Here is a 21,829-nt window from a genome sequence, read left to right as displayed (position 1 = left end):
ACCAATTCCACTTCGATTTTTTTTTCAAAGATGAATGTTGTTTGAAAATGGTTATTTCGTAATGAAATAGATGTTATTTTATAATTTTATTTACGCGATCTTTTTGGAGATTTTTTTCAGGTATCACCGGCAGTAGATAAACACCAACAATCGTGATGGCATCGTCGTTCGCGGTACGACATCCTTTCTTCAAGAAAAAGTAGGTCACTTTATCTATGTTTGCAATTCGTTGATATTTTTGTCACGAATTGGCTGATAATTTTGAATGTGATTATAAGCTCGAACTTCGGCGTCCATCTGTAACACTTGACAGTGGCAAAATACATCCATCACCGGCAACGTACAGTTGTGCTGGCTGACAGCTGAACAAGAACATGTAACAAAAAACATCTTTCTTAATTCAAATATAAATATATCTTTTACTAGAGTTTGTGTTGATCGCTGCTTTGTGAGAAAATTTAAATGGTAATTTTTTTTCTTCAAAATTTATTGTTACACACGCAACCGTCTTCCTGTAAACACATGTACACTGAAAATTTTAAGTGTTGGAATATTATTAGCATTTTTTTTCTTTTTACTGATTTTAGCTGTTTTTGAGCATCATATTTTCAGCATTTAACAGTAAAATATATATCAACTTTATATATGGGTCTGGAATCCAAGAACTCATCAACTCGTCAAAATATATATCAGGAAATGAAAACCTCACCTGATCACTGAGATATGCAGGCTATATCTGTAAAATGCTTTTTCTAATAATCTATCTTCCTGGCATACATTTGTTGAAAGTTTATGGTAGTCTTTCCTGATAAACCTGTTTCCCTCCTTTTTTGTGCACTGGTCAAAAATTGTGATGGGACATATTATGTTATGGTGTTGCCTATCTGTCCATCCATTTGTCCGCCCTAAACTTTAATCCTTGTGGAGATCTCCTCCCACAGTTTTTAAACTTGATAGGTTTTATCACCATGACAATGAAGTTGTATTTTCCTGAATGTCAGTTTGATTCGACTGTATTTTGGAAGGGTAACTGTCCTTTGTTGTTTTCATAATGTCAATTTTGTACGAAGATATCTCTCTCAGTTTGCCTGGACCTGTTGTTTTATAAAGCATTGATTGTACCCTTTGCTAGACCATACATCCTGAATATACAAAAATAGTATGTCAATCATTAGGCATGGACTCTGCCAATGTCTTTTATAAATGTTAACATGTGATATGTGTGGCAGCTAAACAAATCCACCAGACAGATACATAAAGCAGGCTTTATGGCTCCCAAGGGTGAGGAAGCAGTATTGCATCACAAATCAATGGAAAGTTCAAAAACATTCTGTTGTTAGTGATGTCCTCATCAGCAATATATTAAGAGGAAACTGACATGAGAAATACTGACAAATAGTAAACCTGATGTTCATGTACTCAGGGTTTTCCACAAGAGCCAGTCGCCGGCCAATTTGACCGGCTGCTTTGATCATTTGGCCGCCTACACCAATCCAGTTCCGTAATAATGTTATGTACACGACTACACGTACACGGCAGGCCAGCCTCCTACTTTCACTACACAGCCTACTACTAACAAAATTATGGAAAACCCTGGTACTACTTTTTATCAGCAGTATTTGATTTAGGTACAAAATCGTAATTTCTGTTAAAACACCAATTATATTTCATGTGGACAACAGATTGATGTTTAATTAGTTTTGAAATAACATCTTTTGGCCTTTTTTAATATGAATCTATTCTTGTGTAGAAGATACCACATTAACCATTCAACAGATTTAGTTCATATTCATACCATATAGCACCACACCCTAGTCCTAATGCCTGATTAGATTTTGGTAGTCTTTGGTTAAGGTTAAAGGTTGAAGGTCACACTTGACTTCTTGTAAAATACCAGTAAAAGCCAGTATGCAAGATATTTCATGAACCCTTCATCATCAGAAGAGAAAAAAAGAAAGTGATCAGATGGTGGGCATTGAAATCACCATGTGTCCATAGTCAGTCCATCTGTTAATAAATAATTTTCGTAATCCCTGTTTCTTGAGAAGTGTGAGATGGATCTCTCTCTTATTTTATATATGGATTTTCCTTGGTCCCAACTGAAAGCCATTTTGGATTTTGCCTGGCAAAGATTGTTATCATTGTTTCTGTACAGGATGGATCTCTCTCAGATTTTATATGTAGGTTCCCCTTTGTGTTGTGCCCATTTGAATTTGGGACTGATTAGAAAAACAGTATAGTTGACAGAAGGTCAAAACGACTCTATCTACGTCTGTCCTTCCGTCCGTCCACTTCCTGCTTGATATCTTTTGAAGGATTGGTATGAATTTGATGAAACTTGGTTGGTTACATTAATCCTTTGCTAATGTTAAATTAACGGCCAATTCTGTGCTTATTTAATGAGGCTGCTGTGATCTGATTAGCTGATTTCTTTGATTACTCTATGGGAATGCTTTCTGCACATATCTTATGAAGGATGAAGGAATGATAAGATTTCTAGGAAACTTGCTTTGTAGATGTATTACCATAATTCTTTGTTCAGGTTCGATTACAGGCAAATTCTATGCTTATTTTAAGAGACTGCTGTGACCTGATTGGCTAATATATTTTGGCACTCTAACTGAATGTTTTCTATTTGGTATCTTTTAAAGAAACCAATGAATTATGATGAGACTTGCTACGTAGACTTGTTACCTTAACTCCTTGTAAACGTTTGATTATCGGCAAATTCTGTGCATATTTAATGAGACTGCTGTACCCTGATTAGTTGATATCTTTTTGTTATTTTCATTTGACCGCCCTAACTTTGAAAGTGGATCAAAGTCAACCATATTAACACACCTAGTGACCTTTTATCCGAACATTTTACTGATGAAATATCAGTAGCATGGGTCTTTTGGTAATTGAGAAAAAGTGTTTTGAAGTCTTAAACAAACTCAACCTGTTTTTGTTTAATTTCCGCTTGACCACCACGACCTTTGAGAAAGTCAAGGTCAATCATATTAACAAAATTTGTAGCTCTTCATACTAACATTGTCTAGGCCAAATTTCAGTTGCCTGGGCCTTTTGGTTATTGGGAAGAAGTTGTGTAAAATTTTACTACAAACTTGAAACATTTGTCAAATTTTCTAAATGTTTTATCATATTGAAGGTAAATGTTACAAACTGAAAACTTAATCAGAATAGAATATCCTGTTGACTACATAAGAATTTTTCAAAATGATTTTAAAATTTAAAAAGTTGAAAAATTGATGACCTTTGACCCTATAGTTAGCTTTTTAATTTGACCTTTTAGGGATTTATATGTCGAAGATAAAATTTAGCCCCAAACATTGGCTACCATAATATCAGTTCGGAAAAGCTGTACAGTAAATACTTTTTAAGTTATGGCTGTTTTAAACTTTTGCATATGACATCATATAGGCCATTGGGCCATATTGAATTTTTTTTGTTTTTAATACATTATCAGTGCACACATGTATACCATGTCTTAAAAGGCATATAAAAGACTATAAACATATCTCTTACCAATTCTGAAATTTAGATGCCATAAAAAGTAGTGATGGGAAAAAGGTTAAAATCTGTAATCGATTATTGGTAAAAATCTTAAAGGCTTTTTGTATAATTGAAACATATATTTTGTTTACATGATCAGCTGACTGGGTGTTCAATATTCACAGAAAGTGAATGCATTCTCTGTTTCTTTAACCTTAACATTAAACTGAAATACCTCACTCACCTAGAATTAACACAGGATTGAATGTTATTGGCAATTGGCATCTTTATAATGCCTAATATGAATGTTTTTTTTTTGCTAAAACACAAGAAAATAATAAGGTATCAATTAATAGGAAAAATTACAATCTATCATCTCATCAGATCATTGATAATCAATTATATCCAATCACTGTCTCATCACTATGTGAAAATCTAATTTCAAGTTGGTTAAGTATACTTTTTACATGCAAGTCCTGTGTCCTGTACTCATAGAAGTTTGATGGGATTCAAAGAATTTCTGGACATACTTGAATTTTACATTGTAGGACCCTTCTTTTTAGCAATACAATCAGTTCATGAAAATAAATTGCAGATTGATCACTGTGTACAATTCAATTTTATTTATATGTAGATCAACTTTATAGATCAATACATTGTGTCTGTTTTGAAAAAAACCTTGTTGGAATAAATTTTATATAATTCTTGAGCATCATATTGAGATGGAACATGAAAGGCATTGCTATTAGTATAAATGTAATTTATGCTATAGTTTTATTGTCCTGTTTGTCAATTGTTTTGTATATATTGACATATTTTCAATACATATTTGTGTCTTGATAAAAGGGCGGATTGCCTTGAAAATTTGACAAATAACTTGTCTGTACTGTCTGTATCACTTCATTGATCATACATCTATTCCAGTAATACACATCCAACAAACATTTGTTTGTTAGGATCCACTACCAATATTGGACCATATCGTTGATATTGCTTACTAGATTCAATATATAGAAGATCCAATACCAATACTGGATCATAATGTCCATATTACTTACTAGATTCTATATATAGAAGATCCAGTACCAATATTGGACCATATCATCGATATTACTTTCTAGATTCTATATATAGAAGATCCAGTACCAATATTGGACCATATCGTTGATATTACTTACTAGATTCTATATATAGAAGATCCAGTACCAATATTGGACCATATTGTCGATATTACTTACTAGATTCTCTATATAGAAAATCCAGTACCAATATTGGATCATAATGTCGATATTACTTACTAGATTCTATATATAGAAGATCCAGTACCAATATTGGATCATATCGTCGATATTACTTACTAGATTCTATATATAGAAGATCCAGTACCAATATTGTACCATATTGTCGATATAACTTACTAGATTCTATATATAGAAGATCCAGTACCAATATTGGACCATATTGTCGATATTACTTACTAGATTCTATATATAGAAGATCCAGTACCAATATTGGACCATATCGTCGATATTACTTACTAGATTCTATATATAGAAGATCCAGTACCAATATTGGACCATATTGTCGATATTACTTACTAGATTCTATATATAGAAGATCCAGTACCAATATTGGACCATATTGTCGATATTACTTACTAGATTCTATATATAGAAGATCCAGTACCAATATTGGACCATATTGTCGATATTACTTACTAGATTCTATATATAGAACATCCAGTACCAATATTGGACCATATCGTCGATATTACTTACTAGATTCTATATATAGAAGATCCAGTACCAATATTGGATCATATCGTCGATATTACTTACTAGATTCTATATATAGAAGATCCAGTACCAATATTGGACCATATTGTCGATATTACTTACTAGATTCTATATATAGAAGATCCAGTACCAATATTGGACCATATTGTCGATATTACTTACTAGATTCTATATATAGAACATCCAGTACCAATATTGGACCATATTGTCGATATTACTTACTAGATTCTATATATAGAACATCCAGTACCAATATTGGACCATATTGTCGATATTACTTACTAGATTCTCTATATAGAAAATCCAGTACCAATTTAATATCATATGAATTTATATAGAAGATCAGTACCAATATTGGATCATATTTCGATATTACTTACTAGATTCTATATATAGAAGATCCATGATATTGGACATATTTGGTTAATTATGCTGTAGATTCTATATATAGAATTTAATCAAATATTGATTTTATGGTCGATATAACTTACTAGATTCTATATATAGAAGATCAGTATAAATGTTTTCTGTAAACCTCGTACAAATTTCTTAGATTCTATATATAGAAGATCCAGTACCAATATTGGATTATTGTCGATATTACTTACTAACATTCTATATATAGAACATGTGTTTGAATATTGGACCATATTTGTTATTACCAATGCTATATATAGGATTTATCGCAATGTTAAGGCCTAATAGATTCCTGACAATATTAAGATTCTATATATAGAAGACCATGTTACCAAATATTCCCTCATAATGTTAAGATTACTTATAGATTCTATATATAGAAGATTCAGTCACAATGTTGACCATATTCTTCACAATGTTATTACTTAATAGATTCTATATATGTTAAAGAATAGATTCCTCACAATGTTAAGACCATAAGATTCCTATTATTTACTAGATTCTATATATAGAAGATCCAGACCAATAATGGACCATATCGTCGATATTAAGACCTAATAGATTCCTGACAATGTTGAAGACCTATATAGATTCCTGACAATGTTAAGACCTTATAGATTCCTACAATGTTAAGACCTAATAGATTTGTCACAATGTTAAGACCTATTATTAGATTTCTCATAATGTTAAGACCTATGTATTGACCATATTGCAATATTAAGACCTTATAGATTCCTGACACATTGATTTTTGGTAGGAACATAATACCTAAAAGATTCCTGACAATGTTAAGACCTTATAGATTCCTGACAATGTTAAGACCTCCATAGATTTCAGTTTTGTTTGAACAATGTTTTGAGATATTACAGGAGCATTTTGTTATTCCTGACAATGTTAAGACCTAATAGATTCCTCACAATGTTAAGACCTAATAGATTCCTGACAATGTTGAGACCTAATAGATTCCTGACAATGTTAAGACCTTATAGATTCCTCACAATGTTAAGACCTAATAGATTCCTCACAATGTTAAGACCTACAATGTTAAGACCTAATAGATTCCTCACAATGTTAAGACCTAATAGATTCCTCACAATGTTAAGACCTGATAAATTCCACACGATGTTAAGACCTAATAGATTTCTCACAATGTTAAGACCTAATAGATTTCTCACAATGTTGAGACCTAATAGATTCCTGACAATGTTAAGACCTTATAGATTCCTCACAATGTTAAGACCTAATAGATTCCTGACAATGTTAACACCTTATAGATTCCTCACAATGTTAAGACCTTATAGATTCCTCACAATGTTAAGACCTAATAGATTTCTCACAATGTTAAGACCTAATAGATTTCTCCCAATGTTAAGACCTATTAGATTCCTCGCAATATTAAGACCTTATAAATTCCTCACAATATTTAGACCTAATAGATTCCTGACAATGTTAAGACCTAATAGATTCCTGACAATGTTAAGACCTAATAGATTCCTGACAATGTTGAGACCTATTAGATTCCTGACAATGTTGAGACCTTATAGATTCCTCACAATGTTAAGACCTAATAGATTCCTGACAATGTTGAGACCTTAAGACAATGTTAAGACCTAATAGATTCCTCACAATGTTAAGACCTTATAGATTCCTCACAATGTTAAGACCTAATAGATTCCTCACAATGTTAAGACCTAATAGATTCCTCACAATGTTAAGACCAAATAGATCCCTCACAATGTTAAGACCTTATAGATTCTTCACAATGTTGAGGCGTAATAGATTCATCACAATGTTAAGACCTTATAGATTCTTCACAATGTTAAGACCTAATAGATTCCTCACAATGTTAAGACCTAATAGATTCCTCACAGTGTTAAGACCTTATAGATTCTTCACAATGTTAAGACCTAATAGATTCCTCACAATGTTAAGACCTTATAGATTCTTCACAATGTTAAGACCTAATAGATTCCTGACAATGTTAACACCTTATAGATTCCTCACAATGTTAAGACCTAATAGATTCCTGACATTGTTAAGAGCTAATTGATTCCTCACAATGTTAAGACCTAATAGATTCCTCACAATGTTAAGACCTAATAGATTCCTCACAATGTTAAGACCTTATAGATTTCTCACAATATTAATACCTAATAGATTCCTCAAAATGTTAAGACCTGATAAATTCCACACGATGTTAAGACCTAATAGATTTCTCACAATGTTAAGACCTAATAGATTTCTCACAATGTTAAGACCTATTAGATTCCTGACAATGTTAAGACCTTATAGATTCTTCACAATGTTAAGACCTAATAGATTCCTCACAATGTTAAGACCTAATAGATTCCTCACAATGTTAAGACCTAATAGATTCCTGACAATGTTAAGACCTAATAGATTCCTCACAATGTTAAGACCTTATAGATTCTTCACAATGTTAAGACCTAATAGATTCCTCACAATGTTAAGACCTAATAGATTCCTCACAATGTTAAGACCTGATAAATTCCTCACGATGTTAAGACCTAATAGATTTCTCACAATGTTAAGACCTAATAGATTTCTCACAATGTTAAGACCTAATAGATTCCTGACATTGTTAAGACCTAATAGATTCCTCACAATGTTAAGACCTAATAGATTCCTGACAATTTTGAGACCTAATAGATTCCTGACAATGTTAAGACCTTATAGATTCCTCACAATGTTAAGACCTAATAGATTCCTCACAATGTTAAGACCTAATAGATTCCTCACAATGTTAAGACCTAATAGATTTCTCACAATGTTAAGACCTATTAGATTTCTCCCAGTGTTAAGACCTAATAGATTCCTCACAATGTTAAGACCTAATAGATTTCTCACAATATTAATACCTAATAGATTCCTCAAAATGTTAAGACCTGATAAATTCCACACGATGTTAAGACCTAATAGTTCCTCACAATGTTAAGACCTTATAGATTCCTGACAATGTTAAGACCTATATAGATTCCTCGACAATGTTAACACCTTATAAATTCCTCACAATATTTAGACCTAATAGATTCCTGACAATGTTAAGACCTAATAGATTCCTGACAATGTTAAGACCTTATAGATTCCTGACAATGTTAAGACCTTATAGATTCCTGACAATGTTAACACCTAATAGATTCCTGACAATGTTAAGACCTAATAGATTCCTGACAATGTTGAGACCTAATAGATTCCTGACAATGTTAAGACCTTATAGATTCCTCACAATGTTAAGACCTAATAGATTCCTGACAATTTTGAGACCTAATAGATTCCTGACAATGTTAAGACCTTATAGATTCCTCACAATGTTAAGACCTAATAGATTCCTGACATTGTTAAGACCTAATAGATTCCTCACAATGGTAAGACCTTAAGGATTCCTCTTAATGATAACACCTAGTTTCAATCCTCACGTTATAGATATAAACGTGTATGTAAAAGACTGACTGAAAATTGCACTATGGATTAGAATAAAAAATATGCAACATATGCATAATGATCAGTATTTCATGATTATGATATACTACCAGATCACGCTCAGAACACACAATATTTGAACCAGCATTGTTTCATGTTTGAAAAGAATAGAAATGAGTTTTAGAAGGAGAGGTAGAATGTGGGATTCAAATATCCAAGAAAGATTAATGTCTGTATTCCATGATATCTTTGATCTCTGTTTGAATAAATTGTGAATTTTCTATTAAGGATTTGTAAATGTGGCCCAGTCAACTCAAGGTACACATGGTAGCTGAACAAATGTAATTCTTTTCATCGATCACCTGGCGAACTGTGACATTTTCCTAAACACAAGTGAATTATCATCAGACGCAACAATGTGTTAGGTTTGGTTACGATACATTGCACTGTTTCAGTCAGTCAATCAAACGGCTATATATTGATCATCCAGATCGCAGCTAGTCGCGACTTAGCACTGAGTGAATCATGGATGTTTGCTTACAACACAGACGTATAGGGTACCTAGTTGTTTTTACATGATTACTCCTTTATAATTGTTCAGTAATGTTTGTATAATTATTTTTTTGATTAAAAGGCATAAGATTACTGTAGGTAGGAAACATCATTAATTTTTTTTCTTAAAGAATGTTAAGTTAAAAGGGGAAAATTTATCGTAGTTGCAAGGTGAAATATTTTTACAGCAGTGAAACGAACTGTTAGGAACAGTATTTTATTAGATTTGAGATTGATTGGCTTTTTGTTGAAATCAATACACCTAATGGCCACTGTCTATGGTTACAGCTACTGCCAGGTTAACCTGTATTTGTATATAATCTAACGCCAATATATCGTAAATTGAAGCAGCAGTTTCTACGTTCAGACTCTATTATAAGTTTGCCTAGAGAGCACCATGGCAACACGCTACCTGGCTATAAAATTACAAGCAGACGTCTTCAAAAAACGACTTTCCACAGGAGAGTGGTTATAAAATCGCAGTGACAGGAAACTGTGACAGGGAAAATGGTTGTGATGTAATTTTGATCCAGTTTGATTCTGTCTGGCATATTTTGTGAGCTAATCAGAACTGAGGCATTTTGTGTGCTGCTTTTCAACAGAGAACCAAGTGCGGAGAACTACACTTGCCAGAAATGCCTACAGAAAGGCCATTTTACATATGAGTGCACGGGGAAACGCAAATATGTATACAGACCTTCACGAACCAAGCAGTTGGCCAAGCGAATGAAAATGGAAGAGGAAAAACAGAAAATGGACACCTTGTGAGTATACAATAATGTTAATATTACACATTGATTAGATCATTTAACCAATAAATATATGAGATAATTCCAACAAGGATTTGTCCTCAACGTTTATTGGAATGAATTACAACAAATATAATAAAATTATATAGTGTAATAATTCATATATATGGCATTTTATGTGTATTTTTGACATTTTAGAGTTAGAAAAAATCTTTCTTTATTATTAAATTAAATGAATTTTGGTTGATACAGAGTTTAGTTCACTAAATGACATTTGAAAGGGATAGTACTTAACATTCATATTATGTGTATCTACAGTTAATTACATTTGGCGTTAGGGAAAAAGCCATCTCGTTAATAATGTATGGTAATATTGCGTAGGAAATCTGTTTGATAAAGGGACTAAACAGAATCAACCATTAAATCTATTGTGATGTTTTTGTACATTTATGTTGTAGATAAGTTGTTTGACTATCATGGAGTTTTGTTGAATATATATATTTATATGGAGTTTCTGTTCAGATGTTTACTGATATGATGCTTTCACTATTCAGTAAACAAAGGTCCCAAAAACATAGTACACTTTCATGTATAGATGTTTACATCTTAACTATGTGCAATGTCCTTTAAACGTTTATTTACACCATGTCGGCAGCATGTATGATACTAAAGATTTTCTGTATCTTTGATGAAATGTATAGAATAATATATAGATGGAAGTTACCTCCCCTTTTAATATTGATTGCAATGTGTGCTAATGTTAGTAATTAAGGCATTAAAAGTAATTACCTTGAGATGGCCATAAGGCATGAAAGCATGAAAAACATTAGTTCTGTCCTATCCTGCCACTTCTTAATTTTGAATATTTGATCAATGCGGTAATTTTTTTAGATTCAGTAATAAATGTAATTTTTATCTCTATGGTAATCACGCAATATTTCAATGCTTTAGACCTGCTGTGTAATTTTTTATGTTCCCTGCCAAAAAAATTTCTTTGTGCACATTCATTCATATTCATTAAAATTATCCTGTGGTTTTTGGAGTAACACTAATTGTGGACTTCAATCAAATCATATCAAGACCGATTCAAAATCTAAGGATCGCAGATTGACTTCTTATATGACAAAGATTCTACTGCACAAATCAGCTATAGATTGATTGTGTTTGGGCTTGTTGAATATAGGCATATTGGTAGTTTGAAAATTGAAAAAAAAATTATGTAATATTTATAGAAGTTTATGAAGTTATGAATATAGAAATAAAATGTTTACAAATAGTCAACTAAAAGAGGTGAAAGAGTGTTTGATTTGAGGTTATGCAATTGACAAGACATTTTAAAACCATCCATTATGCATTGATTTGGGAAAAATTCTCAAATCTATAGCTCTGTAAACCATTAAAGATGTTTAAGCTGCTATTAACTCTGTTTTAAAACTTGATGAACAGAATATCACACAATGGAAAACACAATGATTCTCCAAAAATGGATTTTAGTGGTGACTAGCTCTTCCTTTACTTTGGATGGTATTGATTTCTGCTGTAATCAGTGTCAATTTAGGCCAGACTAAACATTTTTGTGTTTCCTGCATAAATACAGCCATATTTTCCCTAATTTATGTTCCTGGTAGGTTTGAAGATAGAGAAGAAATCAATAAATCAAACAGTTTTTAAAAACTGTCTAATCTGATGTCTGACCAGAAAAACTGTCTAATCTGACCAGAGAAAACCATGAAATTCTGTCTTAATACTTTAATCAGAGTGCCTAAAAAACCTGTCTTATCAGACCAGAGTAATGTATTACCTTCTGTCTTAATACTTAAATCAGAGTGCCTCTGTCTTAATACTTTAATCAGAGTGCCTAAAAAACCTGTCTTATCAGACCAGAGTAATGTTTTACCTTCTGTCTTAATACCAGAGTGCCTAAAAAACCTGTTTTATCAGACCAGAGTAATGTTTTACCTTCTGTCTTAATACTTTAATCAGAGTGCCTAAAAAACCTGTCTTATCAGACCAGAGTAATGTTTTACCTTCTGTCTTAATACTTAAATCAGAGTGCCTAAAAAACCTGTCTTATCAGACCAGAGTAATGTTTTACCTTCTGTCTTAATACTTTAATCAGAGTGCCTAAAAAACCTGTCTTATCAGACCAGAGTAATGTTTTACCTTAATCAGAGTGCTTCTGTCTTAATAAAAAACCTGTCTTATCAGACCAGAGTAATGTTTTACCTTCTGTCTTAATACTTTAATCAGAGTGCCTAAAAAACCTGTCTCTATCAGACCAGAGTAATGTTTTACCTTCTGTCTTATCAGACCAGAGTAATGTTTTACCTTCTGTCTTAATACTTTAATCAGAGTGCCTAAAAAACCTGTCTTATCAGACCAGAGTAATGTTTTACCTTCTGTCTTAATACTTTAATCAGAGTGCCTAAAAAACCTGTCTTATCAGACCAGAGTAATGTATTACCTTCTGTCTTAATACTTAAATCAGAGTGCCTAAAAAACCTGTTTTATCAGACCAGAGTAATGTTTTACCTTCTGTCTTAATACTTTAATCAGAGTGCCTAAAAAACCTGTCTTATCAGACCAGAGTAATGTTTTACCTTCTGTCTTAATACTTTAATCAGAGTGCCTAAAAAACCTGTCTTATCAGACCAGAGTAATGTTTTACCTTCTGTCTTAATACTTTAATCAGAGTGCCTAAAAAACCTGTCAGACCAGAGTTATCAGAATGTTTTACCTTCTGTCTTAATACTTTAATCAGAGTGCCTAAAAAACCTGTCTTAACCTGTCTTATCAGACCAGAGTAATGTTTTACCTTCTGTCTTAATACTTTAATCAGAGTGCCTAAAAAACCTGTCTTATCAGACCAGAGTAATGTTTTACCTTCTGTCTTAATACTTTAATCAGAGTGCCTAAAAAACCTGTCTTATCAGACCAGAGTAATGTTTTACCTTCTGTCTTAATACTTAAATCAGAGTGCCTAAAAAACCTGTTTTATCAGACCAGAGTAATGTTTTACCTTCTGTCTTAATACTTTAATCAGAGTGCCTAAAAAACCTGTCTTATCAGACCAGAGTAATGTTTTACCTTCTGTCTTAATACTTTAATCAGAGTGCCTAAAAAACCTGTTTTATCAGACCAGAGTAATGTTTTACCTTCTGTCTTAATACTTTTCTGTCTTAAGTGCAAAAAACCTGTCTTATCAGACCAGAGTAATGTTTTACCTTCTGTCTTAATACTTTAATCAGAGTGCCTAAAAAACCTGTCTTATCAGACCAGAGTAATGTTTTACCTTCTGTCTTAATACTTTAATCAGAGTGCCTAAAAAACCTGTTTTATCAGACCAGAGTAATGTTTTACCTTCTGTCTTAATACTTTAATCAGAGTGCCTAAAAAACCTGTCTTATCAGACCAGAGTAATGTTTTACCTTCTGTCTTAATACCTCAATCCCATATTTCTGCACGAGATGTGTTCTTTGACATCTACCTCACAATGTATTGTATTCATTGTAATCTTACCTTTAGATTTGAAAGGTTTTTATTGAAATGTGCTAAATGGATGCCTATAAGATAAGATTAATAGAAAAAAACATAGCCTCTTTGATTGTAGCCATAAAAAGTTCTTTGCTTTAAAATTTAAGTAAAACTATGAAAACACTCTGTGCAAGTTGCATTTTACATGAGGAAAGAATTCTTTAATTGTTTACTGGAAATCACTTTAATTTGCTATTAAAAATAACCACACAAAAAAACAGCCAAAAAAACGTAGCACTTCAAAAGCGAAGAATGGCTAGAAAAAAAAACGGCGCAGAACTTCACTTATTTGAAACAATAAGTCAACATAAATTGATCAATGCTGTACTGGTACATAAATGTATCAATATCGTGGGTAATATAAATGAAATCTGCAGCAAAGGATCAGCTGATGGTGCCTTAACATAGGCATGTGTATAGCTAATTTAGTTACATGTTCTGTGAATGTTGTGTGATCCCTCATGATTTATAACAGCAGACTGAATATTTTAAAAAATAAACAAATAAAATAAAAGATTAAACAAAATGGCTGTGCTAAAGGGAAATACAAACCAAATTACATTTTTTTTTGTCTTCAAACAATTTCTGTGAGAAACAAGTCAGTTTGTTGCACCAGAAAATTTACTGCCAACCTTTCGCAGTTGATGTATCATATCAGTTATTAGCAAGTTCTTTTTACAAATGATAAAATATCTTATTTGCCAAAAAAATATACATGCAATATTTTGTTTGTGACACATGCAATTCAACATTTTCAGAAATATCTTATCCATTGACACTGTATATGATAAATTGGACATTTATTTAAATGGAAAATTGATGTATGCAGTTATCTTGCATAGAGATAAGACCCCTGAAAAATAAAAAGATTTATTATATAAAATGTTCTCCTTTTGTTCGTGTTTGTTGTTGAACATTGAGAAACTATTTATTTCATGTTTGAAACTCAGCTGTGTTGGAATTCAATGACATCAAATGAAAACTGTTCAATGAGTCAGAAATTAAAAAAAAAAGGACTTGGATATACTTTTTGTTTTTGACCGACTTTCTTGTTCTGTGAAAACAAAACAAAAAGTTGCCCGCTGGAGAACATGCAATTTTGAAAAACAATGTGTTTGTAACATTCCCCTAAAGATTAAGTGAAGGTCTGTTTACTACTTTACAATAGTATCAAAGTGGAGTCAGACACTCACATACTTACAGACCACATGGCCTTATAGTGGAGGGTTTGGGTAACGATTTTTGTATACTGTGAAACCATTTATATTTGTGGGTTTCATGGTTTTTCAAAATCTTAAAGTTACGTGGGCAACCTGTGGATCAATATTGTGCTCACAAAATCTGCTAATACGAAAAATATATGCTAATTTTGATAAAGTTTATATCTTTATGGACATATATAAATTAATGGATGTTTAAATGTATGAAAATAAACAGTAAAAATGAATGATTTTGCAGTAGTCTTTCAGAAATTAGAGCTTTAATGTAGCATAGGCAGTAAACTGGCGATTAAATTCTTATATTTCTGAATTGATTTTTCTTCTGTGAAAATCATTTTGTACACACATTGTGTATTGACAAAAATAGAACTGTTTATGAAAACATCTGCAAGCTCAGACCCACAAACAGTACATTCTGCATTTAAACTACAAGTTAAGAACCATCATATACACTGCATATAAACTACAAGTTAAGAACCATCAACTTTACACTGTATATCAACTTCAAGTTAAGAACCATCACCTTCACACTGCATATTAACTACAAGTTAATAACCATTACATACATACTGCATATAAACTACAAGTTAAGAACAATCAACTTTACATTGCAAATAAACTTCAAGTTAAGAACCATTTCCTACACACTGCATATAAACTACAAGTTAAGAACCATCAACTTTACACTGCATATCAACTACAAGTTAAACCATCACATACATACTGCATATAAACTACAAGTTAAGAACCATCCTCTATACACTTCATTTAAACTACAAGTTAATAACCATCAACTTTTTACACACTGCATATAAACTACAAGTTAAGAACCATCAATGTTACCCTGCATATAAACTACGAGTTAAGAACCATTACATACACACTGCATATAAACTACGAGTGAAGAACAATCCTCTACACACTGCATATAAACTTTAAGTTAATAACCATCATATACACACTGCATTTTAACTACAAGTTAAGAACCATTAACTTTACACTGCATATCAACTTCAAGTTAAGAACCATCACCTACACACTGCATATAAACTACAAGTTAAGAACCATCACATACATACTGCATATAAACTACAAGGTAACAACCATCACCTTCACACTGCATATAAACTGCAAGTTAAGAACCATCTTATACACATTGCATATAAACTACAAGTTAAGAACAATCATATACACATTGCATATAAACTACAAGTTAAGAACCATCTTATACACACTGCATATAAACTACAAGTTAAGAACCATCTTATACACATTGCATATAAACTACAAGTTAATAACCATCATATACACATTGCATATAAACTACGAGTTAATAACCATCATATACACACTGCATATAAACTACGAGTTAAGAATCATCAAAGAATTCACCTTGCATGTAATGGTGCCCTTCTTATATATTAGTTCTAATGATCTGTTATACTGTACCTCAAAACTACAAGCTATGAACCTTAAATAATTTAGGCATTATGGGTTTAATCAAGAACCTGGAGCCAAAATCCTGATGTTTACCTATGTTTCTGACCTCGTCAATCTTGGGTTTACATTATGATAATGCCTGGTAGATGATAATTTGTACAAACACTGTCACTAGCCATTCCAGACAGACAAAGAAAGAATGAAAAAAGTATAATTACCCTGATTACTTATGTATAAAAATAATTAGGCCTAGATATGAATATAACCTCAGGTGATAGATCTTAGTGTTAATGACTACTACGTTCCTTGAATAACAAAACGTAAGATTCACGTCTGCCCAAAATGTTGATAATGATGGATGCAAACAGAAGCAACAGTAGGTAGAAATACATTGTTTGTTCTCAGCACTTAAGACCTGCAAGTTTTGTGATCTGGGACCATTATACCTAACCATGAACAATTGCTGTTGGGAAATCAAGAAATGGGAATATCTGCACAATCCATGACACATGCCATGATGTTTAACACAATTCGTCACTCTGGTATAACTAAGCCCACACTCTAAAATGATATTTTCAAACTAAGTTTGTTGAAAGTGTTTAAAGCATTCAATTTTTCTGAATGTGGTGTTTCCAATCGTGCAATGGACAAACTTTCCTCGACTGTCACCTTGGCAACAATTGTAAAAGAATGACTTCGGCCAGATTCGAGCAAATACAATCAATTGTGCAAGGAGACTTTATATTTCACATGTGCAGATTAGATTGCTCTGTGCCATATACCCCTTCCGTCCCCTAATCATTGACTGCATGACAGTAACAAAATCAGTCAGGTTTAAAAGAACAGTGAATAGAATTACACTGTACAACTTTCCTTACTTTCCCCATAATTTATACTTCTTACTTCTAATTACTGAAGTTTTAAGCCTGATCCTTCCACTGACTTTTGTTCTGGCATAATATTATTGAATATACTGTGTTTTGATTTTGTTGAAAAAAGTTTAGCAAAGTCAGGCCTTAGACATCAACTAATTACTGTTTTAACAGATATCCATTCCAAAACCAATACAATTTTGTCATTTGAAAAATAAAACCAATTTAGAAAGTGTGGAAAATAAAACATTCAGTGAATGCAATTTACATTTGAGAAAATGTCACACTAAATGGTATACCCTCTCAGTTGTTGGAGAAGAATCAAGGGTATGAGGATACAGCAATACATTTACCTTTATTTTTGAAAACTTTGTGAAAAAATTCCTCAGAGGTGAAGGATTTTATGTATTCTTGTTTGTTTAATGTTCAAATTTCTTCCCATTACACTCTTAATACCTTAATGGTAACTTAGTCATGTTGAAGCTGAAAGAAAGAAGCATCCACAATAAGCCTACAGAGTTGGTTGATCATATTCATTATGGTAGTGTCATTAGCATGTGTCACTTTAAAATCATAATTGTATGGGGCTCCATTTTTATGCTCCCAAGTAGAAGTACAGTGCACAAAATCTATCATTCTTTTTTCATAATCTAGGAGTTATTGCCCATGGTTATTTTTTCATAGATATAAAAAAAACTTGATAATCCTATAGCTACGTAATGTTTGCACCCCCAACTTTGGACATTCATTTCTCCTCCTGCCTCCCCCCCACCAAAAAAAAAAAAAAAGTGCATATTATGTAGTATGTATTTTTGTCCCAATCAGGAAGCATAACCTGTTTCTGAGGGCCCTTGTCATTGTTTTGAAAAATAACATTTCCTTATATCAACAATTCATGGACATATGGAGTTGTGTGTTTAGAGGACCCACAAAATCAATGACAATAAATCAAATTAATGATTTACTCAGAAAATTGCAGCTTGGAACTAGGAGCTTATCATTTTGTATGAAGTCTGAAGGAAACGTAGTTAAGAAATATCAGCAAAAAGCTGGAAACACCAGAAGTGATTTGTTGTATCCAAAATTAACATGGCTGTTTTATTTCATTACAGACTCAAGGTGACCAGTGTTCAGGACAAGAAAAAGAAAAAACAGAAGAAAAAGTAAATATCAAAATTATTAGCCATCACAGTTACATTTTGTAATACATCTAATCAGTACTGTAATCAGAAATCGCCCAGATTATTTTTTTCAACCTTAGGTAGAAGTGTTCATTTTTGGCCATTGGTAAATTTTGCCCTTGCTATATATAGTATCAGTAATTGTGCACCTTTGATCAAAGTAGTGATAATAACAGGTTTTACAGTGGTATCCCATATAATTCTTTCTCATTGAGCAACATATATATTTTCTCAGTGCATTTGATCGGGAAGTACTTTCTAAGGGGATAGAATTTTTGCTTTTATGCATCAACTTCCAGATTCCAGAGATTATGAATTTTTATTCTAATACATGAGAAAGTCAAGTATTGAAACGACCAAATTCATGATTAATTTTCAGGTGGATTCTTGAAAACAAATACCTTATCCCCATTCAGAAATTATTTGAGACTTAAAGTGAAGTAGATATCAGAATTAAAATAGAAACACAACAGAAACTGACACCTGATTTTTTGTTTGAAGCAACCTCTCATTTGTTCTTAGCCAATCATATTGCTCCTTTCAACCATTGATGATGTAGAAGCTCCGCCCACTTTCAGGTCAAGTTGTTGATAGATGCATGTCAAAGTCACTGTTATGTGGTTTTATGGTGTACAAACCTGAAATCCATCAGTGGAAGAGTTAATTGTGCTAATGTACATATTTAATACAATATGCATTTATGGAGAGATTTGATAGATTAAAGTCAACAGAAGAATCATGGAAGTTTGTAGTACTGTTATATTATATCAGATTTCCTTTATCATTGAGTTTACCAGTTGACTTTATTTAGTTAGAACAGTTTTAGTCGTTTTCAGTTAAGCTTACTAAAGTGAAAATTTCTTTGACTTGTTTTATAAATCACCTTTGAAATTGAAACTAAGTAAGATTCTGTATATAACTGTATATTAGGTGTAATTTGTGATTTAAAATTGTCATTCATATCGATGTAGTTTAAACAATGAAGAAGTAGTTTGTTGATATCCTTAATTCTACTTCTGGTATTTGTGATTGACAGGTCAGAAGCAGATTCTTCATCTGACACAGGTTCCAGCAATCAGGATTCAGACAGCGACAGTTCTTCCTCATCATCTTCATCTGACAGCGATTCAGATTCCACTAGTTCTTCTTCATCTTCCTCTTCCTCATCATCATCATCTTCGTCATCTTCATCATCTTCTAGTTCCTCCTCCTCATCTTCTTCCTCTTCCTCATCAGACTCTGGATCAGACTCAGACAACCACCAGAAGAAGTCCTCTAATAAATCTAAACGAAGGAGGAAGAGAAGGAAAAGTCAATATTGAGGATAAACATGTTAAGCTTGGAGGCTGAGGATGGAGTGAAAAGTTTAAAAAATAGATACATGGATACATATTCTGTAACAGAAACATTGCAAGTAAAAGACATGGTTCAATGATGAATACTGGTGATACAAGAGTTTGGCAAGCCATATTTTAACACAATATGTGACTTTAAAAATAATGAGTATTGGAAATCGAGTTTGATTTTTAATTTTGTCCTGATTGTCACATGAAAGTCATTAAATATGTAAGACAGATATGAAAGTCTGTATTTATTGTATCTAACCTGTGATAAGTTCAGACAAAAACAGGTGGGATAATTACTGGACAAAGGAGATTAATATATACTTTGTGCATCTGTGCTTGAGTATATGAATCCATGATAATCTTATGTACAAGATATATCTTGTGAACCCCTGAACAGATTTGTTTCATATTCACAATATAGCATCAAAGCACCTGATTAAATTTTGATGGTCATTGGTCAAGGTGAAATGTCAAAGATCGCCCTTGACTATTTTGATCTGGGGGTATGGGTATATCTTTTGATGTCTGCTAACTGTTTTTATTTCTTAAATTGTTTGGAAATTCATAGATTTAGTTTTTATTATATCGCTTAAATTCATTACTCAACTACAACATGTTGACTGAAGTTTTTCATTACGATAACCAATGATTCTATTTACGAACTTTACATCTGTATGCAATGACATATTTGTGGAGTTTGTTGACTCATTTTCATAGTCATGGGCAAATTGGCTCTCATTTTCACTGAAAATTAAATTTCAAATTGTGTAGGCTTCATTTTGGGCTTATAATACAGAATTATGCTTAGAAAACCACAATTTTTCTGTATCTATAACCTTCAGAAAATAAATAATTTGTGTGTGATTGGTCAAATGTGGGAGAGGGCATCCATCACTTCAGAAGTGCTGAGCATGTGTGATTCATTAGGCTAAATGAACTGTCTTGTGATTGGTCAGTTTGAATGAGATATCATAAATGTATGTGATTGGTCAGTTGAGATGAGCTGAATCTATGTTTGCTGCATTTGTGTGATTGTTTAAATGAGATGAGGTGAATGTCTGATTGGTCAATTAAGGTGAGGTGAATGTCTGATTGGTCAATTAAGATGAGGAGAATGTCTGATTGGTCAATTGATTTAGCTGAATGGGTGTGATAGGTTAGTTATGATAGTTATGATATTTGTAATTGGTTTTCTCTAAATCATCGCTCTCATTCACTGTCTATAGGAACAACTTTTCCATGTAAGAAAGATTAGTAACATTTTAAATGAATTTTATGCTCATATTTTTTAAGTTTTAGACATAAAACATTTACATGACTTTTGTTTGTTGTTTCATAGCTTATTAAATGCTTTCAGTTTGGAGTACTTTCATTTGAAATATTTAAAAACTAAATGACCTTGCATCAACATGCTGTGAGGTTCCTGGTTTGTCTTACTTGATGGCCATTTGTTTGGACGGGTTGTGTGACTGACAACCTCCCAACTGCCAGTCACTGTGATAGGAGACTATCCTAGGTGGTGGTGGTGGTGAAGTAATGTCACTCAGCTGATACCTTATTTCAGAATACTCCACAGAGCTTTCATTTCACAATTTATGTTGCAGCAAAGAAATTTATATGTATGTAGCGCTACTTGACTATCAACTATCAATGTGCTATGAAATTTATCCTGAAATTAAAATTGTTGTAAACTTGAAATAAACTGATTTATTTTACCTATTTAAGAGTTGTTTACTTTTTTTAGGTCATCTGATCGGAAGGGTCAGGATGAATTATAGCTGTCATT

At 32.4% G+C, this 21,829-nt stretch overlaps 1 protein-coding gene across 1 annotated transcript; it reads left to right on the top strand.

The window, feature by feature from the left end:
• Positions 1–132: 132 nt before the first annotated feature.
• Positions 133–21,759, top strand: LOC132562850 (zinc finger CCHC domain-containing protein 10-like). The gene is made up of 4 exons (XM_060227629.1): positions 133–199; positions 10,304–10,465; positions 18,629–18,679; positions 19,734–21,759. The coding sequence occupies exons 1-4, from the start codon at positions 156–158 to the stop codon at positions 20,017–20,019; spliced, it is 543 nt and encodes a 180-aa protein (XP_060083612.1). The 5' UTR covers positions 133–155; the 3' UTR covers positions 20,020–21,759.
• Positions 21,760–21,829: the final 70 nt, after the last annotated feature.

Source organism: Ylistrum balloti, unplaced genomic scaffold (assembly GCF_031769215.1).
Source record: "Ylistrum balloti isolate Yb309-2 unplaced genomic scaffold, AGI_CSIRO_Ybal_v1 Utg369672, whole genome shotgun sequence".
Taxonomy (NCBI): domain Eukaryota; kingdom Metazoa; phylum Mollusca; class Bivalvia; order Pectinida; family Pectinidae; genus Ylistrum; species Ylistrum balloti.
This window is presented reverse-complemented; position numbering and strand designations above follow the sequence as displayed.

Bases quoted from the DNA above. Each gene is read 5' to 3' on its own strand.
- LOC132562850 (XM_060227629.1), top strand. From the start codon at position 156: ATGGCATCGTCGTTCGCGGTACGACATCCTTTCTTCAAGAAAAA. The intron at 200-10,303 runs GTAGGTCACTTT...GCTTTTCAACAG, and splicing joins CATCCTTTCTTCAAGAAAAA to AGAACCAAGTGCGGAGAACT. The intron at 18,680-19,733 runs GTAAATATCAAA...TGTGATTGACAG, and splicing joins AAGAAAAAACAGAAGAAAAA to GTCAGAAGCAGATTCTTCAT.